This window comes from Drosophila pseudoobscura, chromosome X (assembly GCF_009870125.1).
Source record: "Drosophila pseudoobscura strain MV-25-SWS-2005 chromosome X, UCI_Dpse_MV25, whole genome shotgun sequence".
Lineage (NCBI taxonomy): Eukaryota > Metazoa > Arthropoda > Insecta > Diptera > Drosophilidae > Drosophila > Drosophila pseudoobscura.
In genome coordinates, this window is record NC_046683.1 from 18,398,957 (window position 1) to 18,420,278 (window position 21,322).

Sequence of the window (21,322 nt, forward strand, 5' to 3'; positions counted from 1 at the left end):
GTGGGGCAAGAGCAGTAATCATCCCCACAAGGACGAGGGCTCACCCCCACCGCCTCGAGCTCGTTTCTCCCTTCCGTTGGTCGCCCGGTCAGTAATCAGTCCAAAGGCTTTGATGGCATCTTTAACCGCATCGAGGAAATTAAAAATTCCCTTTTTGTTCCAACCGAAAGCGAGCGCGTTGAGCCTCTGTGATACAGTGGTGCAGTGTCCCTCGATCCCCATGAAACCTTTTTCTTCTCTGAATATGATTAACTTATATTCAAATGAATGTACAAATTGTGATGGAATTTTGGGCTTTTTTTGCATTGGCCGCTCATTTTCAGGTGCTCTCGGCTTCGCCAATTTTTTGGTCATCAATATCAATATAATAAAAAAAGCTAATTTTGTTCTTCAGAAATAAAAGTCGTGATAATGTGAATAAATAATTTTTATTTTTTCAGGTTGAGGCTAAATTTGAGGCAGGCTCAAACAAAATTAATTATAAAAGGGCTCGGGGAATGTTGGCAAAAAAATATTAGCCATAATTTCCCACTTTGGCGGAATTCTTTTATTTATTCAATTATACTCTCTTAGAGTAATTTCCAACACGCATGCTTTTCATTAAACGTCAAATTAAATTTTTGCAAAAAGTAAGCATATATTTGAACCACTTTTTGGTGGGCCCGGGACCACAGTGCACCATCGTTGGCTTTGCCACAGTCACCGTTTGTCAATTGTGTTTCTCATGAAGTTGAAAACGTTGCATTTCCGCTGACGCTGACACTGCCGTTGCCGTTGCCGCTGCCGTTGCCACTGTGCCTCTGCCACCGCCTCGGGCCAATGTCGAGTGGCAACGTGGCCGAGAACAAAAGATGGTCAAAACAAAAGACAGTGCAAAAAGGGTGCCACGGTGCTCCGGGGGTCTGGTCTGGTCTGGTCTAGGATGGTCTGCTTCGGGGGTCTAGTCTGCTCCGGGGGTCTGGGTCTGGCTGTGGCTCTGGCTATGAACTGAGGGTCTATGCCCAGGCATCCGGAAGTTTGCGCTGACATTCATTACCATAATTCACAACAGCTTAAAACATTTATGTGGCTGCCGCCCAGCGCTCGCCGGGCCCCAGTCCCTGCCCTGCTCATCTCCTCCACACTCTCTCCCCTTCTGCCCCCCGTCTGATAAACTGGCCCCCGTCACCGGGCCCGGGCAACTGTCATAGCCTTGGCGGGAGTTCGTTGTTTGCTTGGGATTATGTGCAGGAGCATGCAAAATGGGATAATAAGGAAACTTGAAAATTTGTTGCAATTATTTTAACTGCTTGGGAATTGCACCTCCCTCCCTTGCGCCCCTCCGCCACGCGTCCACTTATGAGGCAGGACACTCTTCCTCTGGCAGCTTACAGCTTCTTTGGGGGCGATACAGGCCATGTCCCAGGGAAATTCATTGGAAAGGCCTGTCCAATAAATTCTAAACTCCCCTCCCCCTCCCCCTCAGTGTGGGACGACAGAATAGTGTGACGAGTACTAGTGTACTTAACCATATTCGACAGCCACATATCAATTACAATAAAAACTATGGAACAAGCACAAAGATGCACAGACGAGCGGTGGGGCAGGGGCAGGGGCAGGGGCAGGGCCAGGAGCAGGGCTAGGAGCACCGCTAGGGATGCCAGGAATATGGCTCGTACAATATACATTAGTATGGTTTGGGTTGGATGCTTGGGTGGGGATTTATTCCCTTTCTACCGGTGCAAGTATGTGCTCAAAATCATGATGCATTTGGCATGGGTGAAAACAACTCAACTCAGGTGGAAATGAGTAAAATGACCTGCGCAGAAGATTTCCATTTCCCCTTAAAATTGTTCCGAACACTCGTTTTTCATTTATTTGAACAAAACACAAAATTTTGTGTAGAAAAGCAGGCTCAAACTTTGATTTCTATCGGCTCTGCCTCAGTCTCTGGCCCCAGATTTCAAAACTCTCAAACCATTTTTAGTGCTCATACTGATCGGACATATAATTTTCCGTATCATATTATTCACATTTTTTTTTGTGCAACTCCACATATTGTTTAAATTGTATTTGTTCCACCCGATGAAACGTGGATAAGTTTTTGGCAAAATGTCATCAAATGAGAATAAGATTCTGATGAAGGCCGACCTACAGAACCCAGAGGGAAGTCGCAATCGCAACATGCAGTCTAACGCTGAGAAAGGTAAGCTTTAAGATGAATTTAAGATCCAGGATCCTCTGTCAACAGCCTTGATGCCACTGCAGAGAACCCTCTACAAGAAGATGACCTATCGCGCCTGGCGCCCATTGAGCGCGAATACTTTATGCGCATCAATCGAAAGGAGCAGTCGACTAGTGTGAACCAGCCGGAGAATTGGCGGGCCCGGCCACCGCTATCCCCAGCCGAGCCATCACGCAACAGGAGTGGCACTTATGGGGCTCGTGGTAGAGCATCTGGAGCTGAGGATGAACTATTTCCAGACCCTTTCGGGTCGGGCCCCATGTATCAGGAGCCGCCGAACTTTGCCTTGGTACTGACTTGGTCCTCCTACCTTAAGAAACGTCGTGCGACCGTTTATGGAGTACGTGCAGCATTGGGGATGTCTCCAGCTGAGAACATGCCACCAATTGAAAACTGGCGCGATCGCCCAGCACCACAATTTGCAATAGATGCAGGAACCGCTCCAGGCAGCAACTGGCGCCGACACTTAGATCAGAACAATGATCGCCGCCAGTCGAACTCGACTAGCTTCAATCAAGGCAATCGCAGCCAGGGACATCGCGGCACTCCGACTAGTGCCGCAGAACTGTTCCGTGGCAGCCAGGGGCAACAGACGCGCGCCCGGTCGGAATTCCAGGGCCACCAGCAGTGGGATCGGGAGCGGGATCGGGAGCGGGAGCGGGAGCGGGAGAGGGAGCCCCGCCAGAACTATGGGCCACATGGCCAACGCAACCAGTGGACTAACTCTGGCTTTTACGATCCACCGACACGCAACGATGGCCGCAATTACCACGGCCGAAACCAAAACCAAGCACCGGGAAACCGAGGAAACCCAAATGGCTTGAACGGCGCCACAGGAGGGCAGGCCGCCCATCGCCGAGGAGAGGCCTCTCGGGGATTGATCTCACTGAGCGGATTCCAGCGGACTCGAAGCTTTGGCCCGTCTTTAAATGACCGTCCTCCTCCAGGCAATGGCGCCAACCCTGGACGACGCGGCTCGTCGTAATACAAATTACAATTATAATAATTAATAATTAAATTGTCAAAGATTTCTTCCGTTTAAATGCTATACGACTTTTATGGGGTACTAGATCTGGCTACATTCAAAGTCAACTCTTGACCAAGTAGGCTGGGATTTGAGCACCCTGTCAGTAGACTGGCTATCTAATCATTGTCATTCAGACAGTCAAGCAACTACACCGTTTCGAATCTAGTTTTGGATTTTGAAATATTTTTTCCGGACTAGGAAATTATTTTTCTGATCGAAAATCAGGTAAGGCCCTTGATATCTGGATTGCAATCATTTGAATACCGCTGGGACTCGCAACCAATAGAATGTCCAATCTGATGAGCCAGCAAGATTGCGACAAGATCAAAAAGAGGCTCTACAACAGGGTGGGGCCACATCCCGGCTGCAGCGATCCAGCAATGGCCTGGCCAAAGTCACTGGCCAACTGCCCCGAAATGGCCAAGCTGTCAATCAAACCAGAACCAATCACCGATGGACACGATCGCGGTCAGATGCTGACCATCGGTCTTCTGTTAGCCGATCAATTGGCCGAACCGAAGAAAGAAAATCCGATCTGGCCCTCGAGTGCGGAGGTCGAGAAGCGCCTCCGCTCGACTGGCATCTACAAGAACCGCTTGGTTGCCCCCCCTCCAGTCTTTGCCGCAGCCACTGAATGCGCTGGGGACCCAGGCGCCAACGATTGCCGCAATTGGAGGGCGACTGAGGACACATTCTCCAATTAGTGGCTAGTGGCTAGCCACTCTCTCCCACCGACTCTCCTCTCCATCCACTACAGATTCGCTTCCATCTTGGCCACACCACAAATTATGATAATACGCAATTTCCCTGTAACATGTCAAATTTTATCGTCGTTTCGTTCTGCAAATTAAAACATATTGTGTATGTGATTGAGCCCATGTTTTTTTTGCATGCAAGAAGCGACTAAAATAACTAATTGAAACTCTGAGCGAATAGTACTGCCAGTAGATTAAAACCAAAGGTGTAATTACCTCCATGCAGTAAACCGCAAACAACAACCGCATTTGACAGGTTTGTTCTATTTTAATACCCGTTACTCGAAGATTCTGGGTAGTGGATGTTGTGGATGTGGGTGGGTGCAACACCCAGAAGGAAGCACTATCGACCCCAAATGACTGTCCATCTAGATAAGCGCCTAGATTTCAGAGTCTAAGGCAACCAAATTTTGTATCCAGACTCTGTGATGTCACAGTGTTACCCGTGTATTTCGCCCCGACCTTATTGCTGTTCATTTCCCCGCGAATATTGGTGTATTTCACGATCATCGATGGTTATGGACATTAATGACATATAAATAGGCATGAAGTGGGTCTATACAGATTGCAGCGTCATACTTGCTCGTCTAATTTGAAATATATTTTATACTCATATGGATTGAATGAAAAATGTTAGCATAGACATAGACCCTTTACGTAAGCCCAGAAACCGAAAAGGAAATAGTCGACTAATGCCAGCAATTATAAAGCCTTCACATGCAGAATGTGATTATATGTGTACAGCGATTGATAAGTTACGGGGTATCCAACAAGAACAAACCTTTTTTACAACTAAGTGTTCATGGAAATGGAATGTATGTTATTGAAGTGAACTAATGTGCAAGGATGCCTCTATCTCACGATATGTCACATGTCGATCTTGCTCTATCCGTTCCCACACTCCATCGATGAAATGATTTCAGACGACCTTCACGGAACTTGTCATCGACTGAACTACGACCACGATTAAATTCTGCATACCAGCGATTATCTGTCGTTTTTGATGGTGCTTTCTCGACATACAAAGAACTAAGTTCATCAACACTTTCTTGTTGGGATAATCCGCGCCGAAAGTTGTGAAAACTAATCTAACGAAAACCCTTTCAAAAACCAATTCTACATATAAACATTGTACGTACATACATATATGCTAAAAAATGACAAAGCCTTTTATGGCGTTGTCAGATTTTACGTATTGGCATTAGTATTGCCAATTCCAGATACATAAATAGCAGCCCTCCTATATTTGTGAGCAAAGGCGTTGCTGGGTTGGCTGGCTCATGATGTGGTATTAATTGTAATTAATTAATTAATTGTAAGAATGTGGCATTCAGAGAGCAGCCAAGTGGATATTCAGCAGCAGAGAGAGAGACAAGAATGCTTGCAACAGGCCATTATACGAGAATCTACTCTGACTTCTGGAGTAATGTTGCACTAGTCAAAGCGAAGGATTCAACTCAGGGGCTGTGTGTAGACTACCGTGTCGTAGATACGATGGTACTTTAAGATCGATTCGCAGTTTGTTGGTTGTTAGAGAAATTCTAAAGCAGGACAATATCTTTTGGCAGTACCAAATTGTACAGCAAAGAAAATAATAATAAACTAACACAACTTTGGCCACATGGGAACGGCGAAAATAGATGTTTCACATACCACATTTTGAGAATAAAGTTAAGCAGGTCATCTACAATCAGAAGTTACATAGGCAGGAGGATTATTTGCTATCACTTGGATCCCTTGGGTTAGTTGGACACAGCATCGCGGGTCTGAAAAAATTTGTCAAATTAAATGAATTACATTTTCGGCATCCCGCAGAGAATTTTAAGCCATAACGGACAGATCGAACTGGTTAATAGAGCTATCATTACAGTACTTTCAAAGGCGTCAGCCCCGGAACCCAATGTCGAGAAATACGGCATCCAAGACCGACAGGTCCTGCTGAAGACCAGGCACTGGCTCCTCTCTGTGGGAGACAGCGCAGACGGCAACCAAATTTCAGGATACTCTTTGATGTAGACTGAAATCTCGCCGGTCAGGATGTCTGTGTCGAAGGCTTCCCCCTCATGGAACCCCAAGCGAATAGTGCGGTCTGTCTACTCATACGGCTTTGTCATTATTCATTGGAAAATAATAAAGATGTATTTAATTAATTTACTTCGTACTGGTATGCAAAAGTTGTTATTAATTAAAAAGTCAACGGCACCTTGTCAAAAGGCCCCCAGGGCCTCGAACGAATTGATGGCAAGTGCCTCGAGGCCGAAAAATATCCAGAAATTGCGGTCAATATAAGACCACACTCATAGATGGGTGGCAGGGGAGGGTTTCACCTCTGGAAATAATTATCATAAAGTGTCAGCTCTGACACAACCAGGTTTTCCGTGCAATTAAAGCCAGACTTTTTGTTCAGCAGAATGTGTACTTTTTCAATAAGCTTACTACCCTTTTGAAACCTTTATTTCATATGACTCAGAAAATCAGTCCCGGTCGGCCCATTACAATTTTAAAATACATTTATCATAAAATAGTCCGAATAAAGTGAAACCATTCTGAGCAGCATGAGCTCTATAATCCGAATGTGCAACATATCGTTAAAATCTATACAATTCGGGCACTGTTGCAGAGTTATTGAAAATCTTATTGCTTAATTTTTGGGGTGAGGATGAACTTCGGGAAGGAGTGTAAAAACTATCAGCATACTCCAGGCAATGGATATTTATAGTTATGCCGACGACGAGAGCCATTGCATTTAGTTACTTGTTGATTGATGAATGACGTTTCGGAATCTCTTGAATTCCGTGCATTAAATATTGATGGCATTGTGTCGAATGGAGGAATATTCGACTGAGTTTTTGGACTACTCCACTCGGCAAAACCTATAATATATAAAGACTGCGGCAGAGCAACCGCAACGGTTTGTTCTTTGAACTGAAACAGAAGCAGAAACAGGTGCCATTCAGTGTGGAGTAATCCCAAATACAGATACCAAACACTACTCGAGTGGTTTATGTGGGCCACATGACAGGGTACTGGGACTGGCACTGGCGTCACTTAATTACGAGTATGGCCATGCTAAGATCTAAATGGTAACTAAACCGATGATAGATGCAGTCTCTTGAGCTGTCTGCTTGTCTCCAGGGCCTTGTGTCTTGTGTCTGTGTGCATTTACGGCCGCAGATTTATGAGCAGCTAATTTACTAAGCTAATTTGTTGAAATTTAAATACACTTGCAGCTGCCGGAGGCAGTGACAGCCTGATGCCCGGCATGTTGTGACACTTTTCAAAATGAGATTTTCCCTTTCCCGATTCCCCAGGCACTGAGTGGATGAGTGGCTGAGTGGCTGAGTGGATGAGTGGCTGTGTGGGTGTTGAGCTGTTGATGCCACACGTTCTACATTCGCCGTCGTCCGTCGCCCACGTTGACGCTGGCATCACCTCACACGCACAACGCAATTCCGTATGCAAATGTACCAGAGTATGTCCGGCTTGGTCCGGTCCGTACCCGACCACCAGCAGAGCTTATCTCTCCGGTACGAGTCGAGCAGCGACGTCCCACAACAATGGTGCACCTGCATCCAAGCCTTGGGCTTGGGATGGGCCAGGAGACAGCGAAAATGTCACGAGAACAACTGTCCACCGAAGGACTGAAATTAAGGAGCACTAGAAGGGGGTATCTCTGCTTAGTCGCTCGCATTTCTAGTCACTTTCGGCACTTGTGATTAAACCTAATCATAATCGGTTCTTTCAGAGGGCTATGCGATCGCGGAATCAAAAATCACGACTCTCGCAGGAAGTTTCTTGACGATTTTTGTTCAGTTTGTCGAAGGCGAGAAGTTTCCGACTTCAACGGTGGGGATTTCAGGATCACCGAATCTCTACCGACGCACACGTTTTAATGAGAAAGCCCAGCTGTTGGAAAACGCGGTAATACTGCTGGGCTATAGCGCACTCTGAATACTCTTGAAAGTGCTGACCAGATCATAGTAGAACGCAGCGAAATGCTGTCCGTAAGAGTGTAATGAAAGTGTTTGCAAATCGCACAAGGCCGGCGGAAGCTGTGCAAGAGAAAAGAGCAGGCTCATCCGCTAGTTGGCAGTCCCGCGTCGAAACGGGTGTTGATATGCCCCTGGGTCCGTCTGCAATAGTTGATAGTGTTCTGGATGGGACTGGGACTGGGACTGGTACTGGGACTCGGACTGGGCCCGGTTGTGGACTATGGGAAAACGAGGGCCAACAAATGTTACACGTATTCATTTCAAGCGTTTTTATGCGTTGCTTGGCTTTTGTTTTTACCATGTCCTAGCCACTGTCCACAATCATTGGGCCTGACACAGTTTTTGTTGCCACACAGTGGCATGTCCTGCACTCCTTCTCCCTCTCTCTCTCTCTCTCTCTTGTCGTGTTTCCCTCTGTCCCTCTTTATAGAAGGGGGAGCGGAGCTTTGTGCCTTTTTGTTACTTTAGTGGACTCCTCAACTGCCTGGCTGGATGACTGGTCGGCGTGGCATGGCATGGCGTGGCGTGGCGTGGCGTGCCTGTGCGCTGACAGTAAATGCTGAAAATTGAGTGCAACTTGTCGTAACTTTATTTTCAAATATATGCGGAAGGGACTAACCAGACAATGCACAAAACTCGCACTCGCACTCGCACTACATGGCCACCATCACTTTCACAGCATGGCCACACTCAATGAGATATGTGTGGCGGGGCGCATTTAACATGCGAAGGCCAGGCGACGAGCTCGTCCAATTCAAAGGACATTCAGTAGAACTTGGACTTGGACTTCAGTAGAACTACCTAGAGAATAGATATGTATGTGTGTATATAGTAGATCCATCAGGTCTCTTAAAATAATGTATCAAAACTTTTAGATTTCGGATGACTTAAGCGACTTAAGCGTCCCTTGGGTCTCCGGGTTTTCACATACAAATGGTTTATCTGTTCCTAGGTCCTCAGATGAAGACTTTCATCTTGGAGGCAGTAGTGATGTCTGTGAATAAGGATCTACTGCTTTGCCTGAGCGTATCCTACAGGAGTTCAACGGTTGACACATTTGTCGCCTGCCCCATTCGCTTGGGTGCTGCACATACTCGTAGATACATATGTATCCATGTTGGACTCGTGTGTGTGTGCGCTAAGTGTTTTGCAACAAAGTTTTTACGTGCTTTTGTCTGTACCTCTTTGCCATATCCTTGCCGCTACCGTTGCAGGTCCTGCGCCCATCAGATCTCCTGGTCCGGGCCTGGGTCTCGGTCTGCGTCTGTGTCTGGGCTTGGGTCTGGTCCCGGTCCGGGTCCGGGGGCTTTTCACCATCTCCATCTCCGTTGTTGGTCTCGTCTGCATAAGCTATGCGGTTGCCTGTCGCCTATCAGGCCAGGGACCTTACCAAACCTCACTCCCTCTGAGTCGTTCTCGTTCTGCGGTAAATTTAACGAATATGCAAGTCCTGGCCTGCTCCTGCTACTGCTCCCGTTGCTCCCTGCTCGTGTTTTACCTACAGATCCTGCTCCATTACCCCGTTCAGACGTTCATAAGTTAGCTGCAAAATTGTTTAAATTTGAGGCTTGGCTTGGCCTGGCACATACTCACCGACCGACACATTGACCGACACACAACCCAGACACCCAAACGATCAACTTTGTCTTTCGTTCTTTAAGTTTGAAACACTTTACCGACCAGCCACGCCCTTAGGTCAGTCCCTGTCCAGTCCCAGCCCCAGCCCCAGTCCCAGCCCCAGCCCCAGCTCCAACACACGACAAATCAACTGGCAATCAATGGCCATTGGTGTCCCACTCTCGTGCCTTCGTAGTATCCAATAAATTGCAAGACATTCCACTTTTACCGTAACCGTAACCGTTACCTTTACCGGTACCGTTACCCAACGGCGAACGGAAATTCCTGCCCCTGCCTCCTGCCTCCTGCGCCCAAGTACCGATAAACAGTGTCGGGCCAGGGCTGCCACACCCCCTATTTCGTGTGTCTGTGCTCCACACTTCAATTTAGACGCTGAACAAAAAATGTATATGTGCATAAGGATGGCTACTTGCAGATCTATCCTTCCTCAGAACCCACATACGATATATTATGATAGGTCCATGGCTTTCAACTACTTCGCATAGATCGTGTTCCTATATATGTAGACTTGATTGACTGTGATCATCATCCTATCTTGATGGCTCCAAAGGTGCTATGACGATTGAGGCAGTACTTCATTCGCCATAGCTTTCCAGCAGAGAAATTAGCGTGCTTCTCTTGGGAGCCCTGCACCCCATTTTCGTGCATCAAATCGAGTCTGGGCGGCAGATTTTTTTTAGTCGTTTGAATGCCACAGACTTACAGTATATGGTAGCAAAGCTGCACATCTCCTGGCACCCGGACGCATACTCCATCAAAAGCTAAAGTTATATCGAAGGTATATGGTACGTATGCAGGTGTGTGCATCATGAGAGGGTCGGTGGAGAGAGCAGACTTCTTTGAGTTTGCATATCTTTGCCTGGCCAATTTGAATATTGTAACAAGAAAGAAAAACCCCCTAAAAATAAGGATAAAAGGGAGAGAAAACCCTAACAGACTGCAATACAACGAAGCATTGATACGCTGCAAAGGGAATCGCTGGTGGCTAGAATGCCTGGATGATTCTGGATGATTCCCAATTCGATGGGAAATTTCCAAGAAAACGTCGAAAAGCATAATAGCCATTAGCCTATACTCGCTAGATTCCCATTGACTCTTAAAATAAGTTGAACTTGCCAGGAAGAATATCTTTACATTTCTCCCAAAGGTATCCAAGGCGCACGAATGCCATTGGACCATGGGGAATTCGACGAAAAATGTTACGGAAAAATGGCCATTTGATTGGGTGTTGTTAGAACACATAATCACATCCTTCCTAATGCTATTCCCTATGGAGATATCCCCCTCTGAATAATGCCAAAGCTGGGCAAGGAATTCGCTGATAAATTTCCAAAAAAGTCCCAAAATCCTTGGGTAATTGCTAGGAAAAATGATACCCTTTCTCCAATGTACACAAAAAACCCACACATGCAAAGAAGCCCATTGTACGGGCAATTCTATTCTCGACTGGAATTTTGGTATGAGTGTGGGTCCGTTGAATACCACACACACACACACACTTACACACATACATCTCTTTCGAGACGGCACACAATCGCCTTATTTATCATACATCAATGTAAGAGTACTCGGGCAGGCACCTTGGCCTTTGATAGTGCCATCTGAACGGAGGTAAAAAGCGGAGCAAGCTCGGAATTGTAGCAGAAATTTCTAGTCCTAACCCTGCGGCCCAAAAGAGGCCTAAAGAGAGGCAAGAATTTTCTACCAATTGCCTTTGCTTTGTGTCAGACATCTGCCAAGCAATTTTCGGCTTAATTTGTCAAAGAATATTTGCGTGAAGTTTTCAATATCCCAGCTGTGGGAGGTCACGGCGGTTACAGGAACTGGCAGCAAAGAGATTTTGTTCAAGGAATTTCCGCCCTGTCTAACATTTACGCTTTGGGATTAATTGACACAACACATCCCTGGTGTAAGAGGCGGCGGACTTGCACAGGAGCAGGCGATGCCGTCAACAGGTGCCGCAATGCACAAAAGTAAAATTCCACTCTGAATCTGTTTGCAGTGACGAAGCTCAGATACCCATGCCCCACATTTTGTATACTACTAGTTTCCTTTCTCTTCCTGAAACACTTCACATACCTTTCCTTTTGCGTAATTACTAGAAATATTTTGGTACTTAATTCGAGTTTCGATATCTATGAAAACACTGCCAGAATCATCACCAAAATCAAACATACGGTCTTTAAGATATAAGCCAAAAAAAGACCAGACGTTACGTCACCAAAAACAGAAGTGGTTTTTAAAGTTGAGGTAGAAATTTTCATACATATATACGAAATATTCAGTGTTATTTTTCCAAGCTACCAAATATTTTTCGGTTGTTTTCTAGTTATCTTGCATCTGGCATTCCGGGGTAATACAAATTTAAAAATACACCATAAGCCGTGTTTAGGCCAGTATTCAGTAATGCTTTTTTTCTATTGGCAGTTCTATCAAAATAGCAAAAGCATACTGCAAAAATAATGAAATATTACTATGTTATTATATTATATTATATATGAATATATGGCATAGTTCTTCAATTGATATGAAGCTCAATTAAACCATTTTCATTGCTCCATCTGCGGATTTCTTATAGGAAAATTTGACTTCGTTCCTTGACTTGTGAAGTTTTTTCTGTGATCAAAACTATCATACCCTCTGCCAGGGTATCACCACGTGTCGAACCAGACGCAAAAGAAAAGCCAATCAAATTGAGCACTACATTAAATGCAAATAAAATATAAACATTTTTAGGGATATATTTTGACAGCGAATCAAAATTAATCCCTCTCTCTGTGCTATTTGATATCTGAGACCGTTGGCACCCGTCATTCCTAGGGCGAAAAATAATAATGCATTGGGAGCATAATGATGTGCTTGTACAAATGGCAACATAATTAATTTGTATTATTTATTGAATCACATGTCCGACGCTTCAAATGAAAATGGATTTTAATTGAATGCATATGAAGGGGATGAAAACCTTCAGCCCCGCCCTGCCCGTCCCATCCGGGCCGGGACTAAGTTGTTTCGAATTTCCATGTGCAAATATTTAACTCAATTATTAGCTCAATGAGCAGTGATATCACTGATTTAAATATTTATCCAGAATATATTTACACATTTGTGCATGAATTGTATTTTCACAGCCAATAAATACGACAAATAAAGTCATTCTCACATCATCATCGGCACATCATGAGTGCCATAAATATACTCGTATATATATATATATATATATATTTATTTTAAACTAATTAAGACAGTCATAAAATGGTCACCAAATATCTACACACCAGTGCCGACAATAAAGCATTTTTTAATGTCACACAAGTGTTTGTACGACCGCCCATTCGGCTGTTTCGGCGACTATTAACATATCCATAAATATTTTGAATGTATCACAATTAGGCTGTTCTCTGTTGGATAATCGTAAATCATTCAAAAGTCAGTTTTGCAATGCAGAGATTCGGTTTGGGCTCTGGGTCCTGCGTCCTGGGTCCTGGGTCCTGGGAAATCTCTAAGCTCTTATGTACATACACCAGCTTCGTTTCTGGGTATTGGTTTGGCTAATTGCAACGGAATGCAGCTGTTTGGGCTGCCTTCTGGCTATTTTTGATAGGATCTATGAGCAACACTGTAACACACACACACACACACACAGCTCTGTCTGGCGACACCATGTCGGTACGTCGCTCTGTCGCCTTGGACCATGCCATTCGTGTGTGTCTGTCCGTCCCGTGGCTGTCATTCCGTCGCCTCGTGTTTGTTTGCCCTGGCTTTGTGGCTCGCTGCTGCTGCTGCTGCTGCTGCTGCTGCCTTTCGTTTTTCCCTAAAAATATTGTTCAAGCTTATATTTGATATGCTTGGCGCACACATTTGTGTGAATATAATTCAAATTAATTTCAATTTGCCGTAAATGATTTTACGCATGTAATTTATGCAGCATTTAATTGGAAAACTTTAACCGCAAACTAACCGTAAGGCAAACATATCATCAAATTTACATCCGTTCTATTTACGATCCAGAATACATACGTACGTACGTGTTCAATTAGTGCATATATTGTTAATAGACCGATGCAGCATCTGCATAGATCATGTGGTTTCATTAGATCATCGACAGATCTGGCACTCTCTGGGGATGGCCTAACATCACAAATTCAAAACTTCGTTAAATGCAATATTGAAGGGAAGTTCCCATGGAACCGCAGAGATTTAAATCTGGTTAAATTCCTAACCTTTTAATTGCCAAGAAAACCATTATTCCTATGTACGAGTATCCTCCGTATCACAAACACCCACGCAGTGTTGGTCGCCCCCCTACTGGCCTCCTGTCACTATCAATGTTACGGGTATTTCGCTCAATTTCCCTCCCTCTGTCGCCCTCTTGCAAAGCCGCCAAAAGTGCAAGTTTGAGCCGTAGTCAATGTCACAACTTAAAGAGGATATAGGGCTAGTCGTACCCACAAAAAGCCACATTCAACTATACTCTTGTGTGAAGTCCATAAATACGTAAGTCAGAACCTGTCAATGCGCTTTCGCTGGCATTTCTGATGAATAATTGAGACATTTTGTGGTACCAAGAACCTTTGGAACAGCCAATCCCCAGCCGCCTACGGGCGCCTATGAGGGCGTTATGGAGTTATGGAAACCGCATTCGTCAAAGCCAAATCGCAGCCAGTAGAAATGTTTTGTCAGTAGAAAGCTCAAGGGCCCCACATGGCCACAATGGTGCTTACACTTGCCACTTGATTTGTGAGGTTGTCTTTGATGTTTTCGGTGATTGTTCTCGTGTGTGACTGTCCCGTAATGGAAATCCTTTTGTCAAATTAAATTCTGGCAAATTAATTCTGTTGCAGCCGAATGTGTTGTCCGGGACAGTCGAAACCCCCGAAAAGAGAAGCAAGAGCAGGATCTAGGGGGGGACAAGGACCACCTGGGTGAACGGCCGGCTAAATATTTCAGCAAGCCCATACTGGTGACCCCATGCAGGTGTCTGCAATTACCTGGAACTCAATTAAGTAATTATTAAGGGTCTCGCACCCGGAACCCTCCCTCATAAGAATTTTATGCCCACCCAGACCCAGACGGAGACCCGGACCCAGACCTGGCCGTCTATAAAAGCCTCGGCCGAGCAGAGCTTGGCCCCAAAGCATCGTCATGTTGTGGGGCAAGCGGAAGGAGAAACGAGAGCTGCGCACCTTCGAGGATCTCACCCGCTTCCCGATGGCCTTCTACAAGACCATCGGCGAGGATCTGTACTCGGATCGGGACAAGAACCTCGTCCGCCGGTATCTCCTGCGCTTCTATCTGGTTATGGGCTTTCTGAACTTCAACGCGTATGTGGTGGGCGAGATAGCCTACTTCATAGTGCACATCACGTCGACGACAACGTTGCTGGAGGCCACCGCAGTGGCACCGTGCATCGGCTTCAGCTTCATGGCCGATTTCAAGCAGTTCGGGCTGACTGTGAATCGGGGGCGCCTCGTCCAGCTGCTAGACGATCTCAAGGCGTTATTTCCCACCACCCTGGAGACGCAGCGGGCGTACAACGTGTCCTACTACCAGCGGCACATGAACCAGGTGATGACCTTGTTTACGATCCTGTGCATGACCTACACCTCGTCGTTCAGCTTCTATCCGGCCATCAAGGCCACAATAAAGTACTACTTTCTTGGCTCTGAGATCTTTGAGCGGAACTACGGATTTCACATTCTATTTCCCTACGATGCGGAGACGGATCTGACCGTTTACTGGTTCTCCTATTGGGGCCTGGCCCATTGCGCCTATGTGGCCGGGGTGTCCTATGTCTGTGTGGATCTGCTCCTGATCACGACCATCACCCAGCTGACGATGCACTTCAGCTATATGGCCGACACTCTGGAGGCCTACGACGGCGACGAGCACACGGACGAGGAGAACATCAAGTACCTGCACAATCTGGTGGTCTACCATTCAAGGGCCTTAGAGTGGGTTTCTTTCAGCTCCTCAGAGCCATGGCTAACTGGTACTCTTCTTTTGCAGTCTCAGCGAGGAGGTGAACAGCATCTTCAGCTTCACCATCCTGTGGAACTTCATTGCGGCGTCTCTGGTGATTTGCTTTGCTGGGTTCCAGATCACGGCCTCCAATGTGGAGGATATAGTGCTCTACTTCATCTTCTTCTCGGCCTCTCTGGTTCAGGTCTTTGTCGTCTGCTACTATGGAGATGAAATGATCTCTTCGGTGAGCTAATCTAACATTTCTAACGATTCGTTTCGGCATTGATGGGTGCCTTGGGCTTACAGAGTTCCCGGATTGGTCATGCCGCCTTCAATCAGAACTGGTTGCCCTGCAGCACCCAGTACAAGATGATCCTTAAGTACATCATCATGCGCAGCCAGAAGCCCGCCTCCATACGACCACCGACCTTTCCGCCCATATCGTTCAACACCTTCATGAAGGTCATCAGCATGTCGTATCAGTTCTTTGCTCTTCTGCGCACAACTTACTACGGCTAAGGGTGCATCGCCACATATTAAGGGAAAATTGCATAGCAGATTGAAGGAAACATAAACATATAACAAAAGACACATTTTTTTGGTAGTGCTAGAAACCATCTAGAGTTTATTCAGACTTAGAACGCTTCGCACTGGAGTTTCTCTTATTATAACATATCTTATATATGCTGTTTAAAAATCCAAATCCTCGCGTTGAATAGGACTCTCAAATCAAAAGTGAATCGTAAAAAGGAAAACAATTAGCAATTAAAAGATTGTTGAATGTATATTAATAATAAATTTATTGAAAAAAGGCTAATTTTTGTGGATTCCCCTTGAGAAAGGAAGTGAATGAATTAAATTACCAAGAAGCAAAATTGCATAGTGTGTGTGTTTCTATTCGATTGGAAGTTGTACGTCTGTCGGTACACATATGTATCTTCACATGTTGTATCTAGGAGTAGTATCTAGGAGTATCTATGTATATTGTGGGTGTTATTTTTTCAATGAGTGAAATTCCAAATGAAAGTATTCACTCCTACTCTCTCGCATTAACATTTTAAAGAGTTGAACGGAGCGGAATAAACCGTTGCATACACACACACACACACACGGACATATATACACCTGGGGGGCACCTGTCATGGCCGATGTCTGTTGTTGTAATTTTTAATTGCTTATCAGCAATTTATATACATAAATATATTTACACCCAGCTGCCCCAACACACCGGGACACCGGGACTCCCGGACATCTGGACATCTGGACGCGTATGCACAGAAACATGTCTCTGTAAAAATAAATCAATAAATGTCAAAAGCAATCAAAGCCCATTAAATGTCTGATTGTCTTCCCGCCTCCAGAGAGAGATACGGCGATATATGGTGGAGAAAGGAGTGTGATAATTCGGACCATTTGATACCAGAGCAGGCCCGTTTATTGATGTTTAATAGCCTGTGGACGGGGCATGCCAATAAGGCCAGGAGTTTGGCAAAAATTCATAAAAGTGCTCTGTGGGAATACAATTTTGATTTCAGTAAGAACAAAATAGAACATACAAATATCTTTGATTTAAAAAGTTCAAGATTCATGAAAGAACAGCGAGCTCCCTGAATCCTTTGAAACCCAGGGATCACAGTTAATATCCCCATTAGTGACTACTGATTTGAGAAAGCCAGTGCCATATCTTTCCCGCTTCTCTGAAGTTAATTAACTTCGGGTTTTTCTTTTTAAATTTTCGCACTTGTCCCTGAGAGTTTTCCAATTTATGCAGTAAATTTTTCGGAAAGTCGATGTGCATCCTGTTATTATGTTTCGTTTCTGTTGTTAGCCGGCTTCAAGAAGCCGAATTGTTTCTTCAACTTTTTTATCTGACCGTCAAGTTTTTCGGAACAGCAACTTACCTCGAAGTCGAGAGACTGGCCCCAAGTACTGCGATATATGTAATTGGTGAGCGTTTGATTCCAAATTATTACTATGTACAATGTACATAGAAGTGGTGTATTTGTGAATCAGGAACTTAAAGGAACAAATTATTATTAATGTTTGATGTACATCCGTATAACTGTATTTTATCTCGATGTATGGTGGGGGTTTATCTCTGTCTATTTGTAGAGTGATTTCATTTGCGACTTTATGAATCCGTGCTCATTTGATGTTTATTTTTTGTGCTGTGGTTTACTTATTGTTTATAATCAGCTCCAGCGAATGGCACTGCCCCGAGCCTCTTTATTGATTGAGAGAATGATGGCGCTTCTGTTTGCTCCCCCAAAATCAACATCGACTATTATAAACCAGACCAGAATCAACACCAACTGATTTAATGTCCTTGACAGCTATACAAATGTACATACGTACATGTCGCTCATATGGAAAGATACACTTGCAGTCGCACATGTGAACCCATTCATCCGCAAACCGTAAAGCACAAGCTTTATCGGCTTAATATGGACATAAAGTAGTTTCCTCGATATAACAAGATGTAACAAAGTTCTTAAATTATGCGATGAATCAAGTACTTTATGCTACACCGGCGTTACCCAACGACCCAATCTGATAGTTGTGGGGCTTTGAGCATTTTGAATGAATTATGGCTTTCTTTTGGGGCTTCGTTGTTTCATAGTTAGGTAAGTGGTTCTAATGAACTATGCAATCCTGGAAAGCTGATAAATGCAACAATAAGTTGGACCAGAACATTTTGAAGCTCCAGCTTACCGTCTGGGCAGTATTAAGCTTTCAAATGCCATGTTTAAAATTACCTGTCAGCTGCAGAGACTATGCACAATATGTACAATTTTAAATGAATGACTTACAGAACTATTTTTCTTTTTTCCATTTAGATCATCAATGGTCGAAACACGCTCTAATTTGAAAAGGAATTTTGTCAATTTAATTCAGTCTTGCAGGGGTGTCTTTTGAGAAAATATTCTGAGGAATAATAGTTTTAGCTGCATAAAATCAAATGGAAAAACATACTGATGAAAGAAGTCGATTTTAGCTGTGGGCTAACTAGGTGGAAAGCGCCAAGAAGATGGCATGAAGATAAAACGAGGACTTAAGCAAATATTAGTTGTGGGAAACTAAGTGAAATATTGAAAATATTATACCATGTATGCCCTTACGAAGGATGTGTGTGTGCAAAGCAAAGAAGGAAGCAGGATATTCATCCAAATAAGAGTTATACTTCAGTGATGGCCACTCCGATTATTATAATATATTTATTCATTTATGCTCATACATATGTGTTTATGTAGTTGGAACCACACCCTATGTGGTGTGGCCAGTGCTTTGGTCTGAGAAGTCTTATAGTCGGATTACCCAACATTTGGGCCATTAACTGTGCCTCAACCTTTCGTTGAGTGAAACCTGTTCTAAGTGGCATATTGTTTTTGCACAAATATATTTATTTCACTAGTAATTGATGTGATGAAATATTTTAGTGAATATTGTTTTTGCTGAAATTTAGCTTGCGAAAAATTGCAAATTGCAAACAAATTTACATACATAACATGTATACATATTTACATATCTACAAATTCTTCTTTATTTGTTCTTTAGTTTTAATAACAAATATTATTTCGCACCAATTATGGGAAAACAGAAGCAACCGAAAATGAATCCATCCACCATGTCCTCGTATGTCATGGTCCAAATAAATTCCCTAAAGGGGCAAAACGCTCGGAGTGCGCATTGTAGGGAGGACAATAGAGAGCCATACTCGAAAAACGAACCAAACAATTTTTACATTGTGTCTATACCCTAATAAAAGGTATTGTGTTGAAGGCACTTCCTCTACAGTATCTCTTTATTTATTTATAAAATTGTAGGCTACGTTAAAACTTATAGTTATAGTCAGAGCAACAAGTATCTTCAAATATATGTGCGTATATATATGCGTAAGAATATATTCAAAAGTCGCATTGATATATTCCATGTTCTTCTGTGCTACTCAGCTATTCGGCTGTTGAAAGGATTATTGTTTTTGCTGAAGGTTGACTAGAAACAAATTGTTTTTTTCACCTCTAATTGGTAAGGGAAAATATTCATAGTTTTTGCTCAAATTTAGCCTGCGACAAATTGTTTCCTTCCTTGGACGAGTGACTCGTAATTGGTGCGAGCAAATATTCCTCTTTATTAAAATCTAAGGAATTTTCTGAGATGTTCATTGGATGCTGAAATAAAAGTCTCTCAGTCTGACAATGTTACACTTTGAATCCACACATCTCCCCTGATGCACATCTCACCTAAAGCGAAAGGTTGGGTCCCTCTCATTGTAACTGGTTGCTTGGAAAAGCTATCTTGGCCCTTGAATATGGCTGTGGCGACCACTTAAAAGATTGCCAGCTAGTTGTTGGCTCTTTGGTGGTTGGAAACTTGCTGCATGACATTCCCTTGCACACATACGAGTGGAGCTGGAGCTGGAGCAGGAGCTGGAGCTGGAGCTCCCAAATGTGCCACTAATTTGTGGGCATGTGAAAATGTTTCTTACGCTTCGCTTTTTATGACCAGCTTCACGGACAGTCAGTGCGGATGAGTGGCAGTGGTCGCTGCTGCGCGGCAGCTAAGGTGAGAATGTCTGTTGCTGGAGGGCTGTCTCCCGGAAGGAGCACGTACCAGCTGGCAGTTATTAACAATTTGGTTGGCTGGTTTCGCCCAGTGTTTGGCGCTTTTTTAGAGGCAACTTCGTTGGAGCAACAAAGTTACCGTTACTGTTACTCTTCCGAACACTGACGCTGGCCAGAATGCAGCCCTGCGAGCACATGGTTGCCTGAGCTACCAAATTGACAATTATCTGCCAGCGGTTGGGTGAGCGCCGTGATCTGAAAACGAGTGCAAGCTACCAATTGCTTCTAAGTACAATGTACAATACATATATCTGTGTGGCTCGCGACCATATAGTTATTCCAATCGAAAAAGGAACAGCCCCTCTGGGTTATATGAAACGTATATAGGTTTCTTAAGGAATACGAGTATGTGCACGCAAAAAACAAAACCCTGAGAACCGAATTGGATTAAAATATTTCTACAATTATATTGGCACCGAGAGTGAAAATATATTAAAATTGATTTATTTTCATTATATTTGTTTGTCTGTTTGCTCCATTTATATTTAAATAAAATCTGTAAGTCTGTATTTAGGTTAGGTTAGGCTATAGCGGTAGCTGGGGAGAGGGGATGAGCCTTCCCCAGCTCACTTGGACCTGTTAGAGGTCCTGTGGACCTATTTTGCCGAGGGGGCGTGTGCCCCCTCTCACTGCCGTCCCATCCGGTGGCTTGGATGAATTTGGACAGGATCCCTAATTTGGTTTCGGAAAGGTCCGAAGTGTCCGTGAAGCCAAAGTCAACGATTTCCCAGGGCCGGGCAATGACAGAAGAAGTGGGGGACAGATTCCTCCCCTTCTTCGTCACGACAACTTCTGCAGAAGTCATTTTGAGGGATTGGCAGCCTGGAGGAGTGTGTGCCAGTGTCCCCTGATGGCTCGAGTAACTACAGAGCACTGTGCTCTGCTTAGCCCTGCCGAGCGCTTCTGCGATTGATATGGCCATATCGATCCCGAGACCTGTCATCTCCTGTTCGCATTTTGCTCGAATATTTCGTGCGTGAGGAGCCTGCACATAGCCAAAGGCATCGCTACTTGGTCCCTCTCTGATAAGGGAGGGATCGTAGTGCCCTGCCTGTCTAGCTCGTCGGTGGCATCATTCCCCTCCATGTCCCTATGACCGC

At 44.4% G+C, this 21,322-nt stretch overlaps 3 protein-coding genes across 3 annotated transcripts; all 3 read left to right on the forward strand.

Annotated features, from left to right (window-relative positions):
* Positions 1-1,941: 1,941 nt before the first annotated feature.
* Positions 1,942-3,255, forward strand: LOC6901153 (uncharacterized). The gene is made up of 2 exons (XM_002133819.3): positions 1,942-2,185; positions 2,248-3,255. The coding sequence occupies exons 1-2, from the start codon at positions 2,092-2,094 to the stop codon at positions 3,207-3,209; spliced, it is 1,056 nt and encodes a 351-aa protein (XP_002133855.2). The 5' UTR covers positions 1,942-2,091; the 3' UTR covers positions 3,210-3,255.
* Positions 3,256-3,354: 99 nt separating this feature from the next.
* LOC6901156 (uncharacterized) lies at positions 3,355-4,120 on the forward strand. The gene is made up of 2 exons (XM_002133818.3): positions 3,355-3,476; positions 3,538-4,120. Exon 2 carries the CDS (start codon positions 3,539-3,541, stop codon positions 3,953-3,955), a length of 417 nt encoding a protein of 138 aa, XP_002133854.2. The 5' UTR covers positions 3,355-3,476; position 3,538; the 3' UTR covers positions 3,956-4,120.
* Positions 4,121-14,781: 10,661 nt separating this feature from the next.
* Positions 14,782-16,440, forward strand: Or92a (Odorant receptor 92a). Its single transcript, XM_002133817.3, has 3 exons — positions 14,782-15,590; positions 15,646-15,844; positions 15,907-16,440. The coding sequence occupies exons 1-3, from the start codon at positions 14,782-14,784 to the stop codon at positions 16,117-16,119; spliced, it is 1,221 nt and encodes a 406-aa protein (XP_002133853.1). The 3' UTR covers positions 16,120-16,440.
* Positions 16,441-21,322: the final 4,882 nt, after the last annotated feature.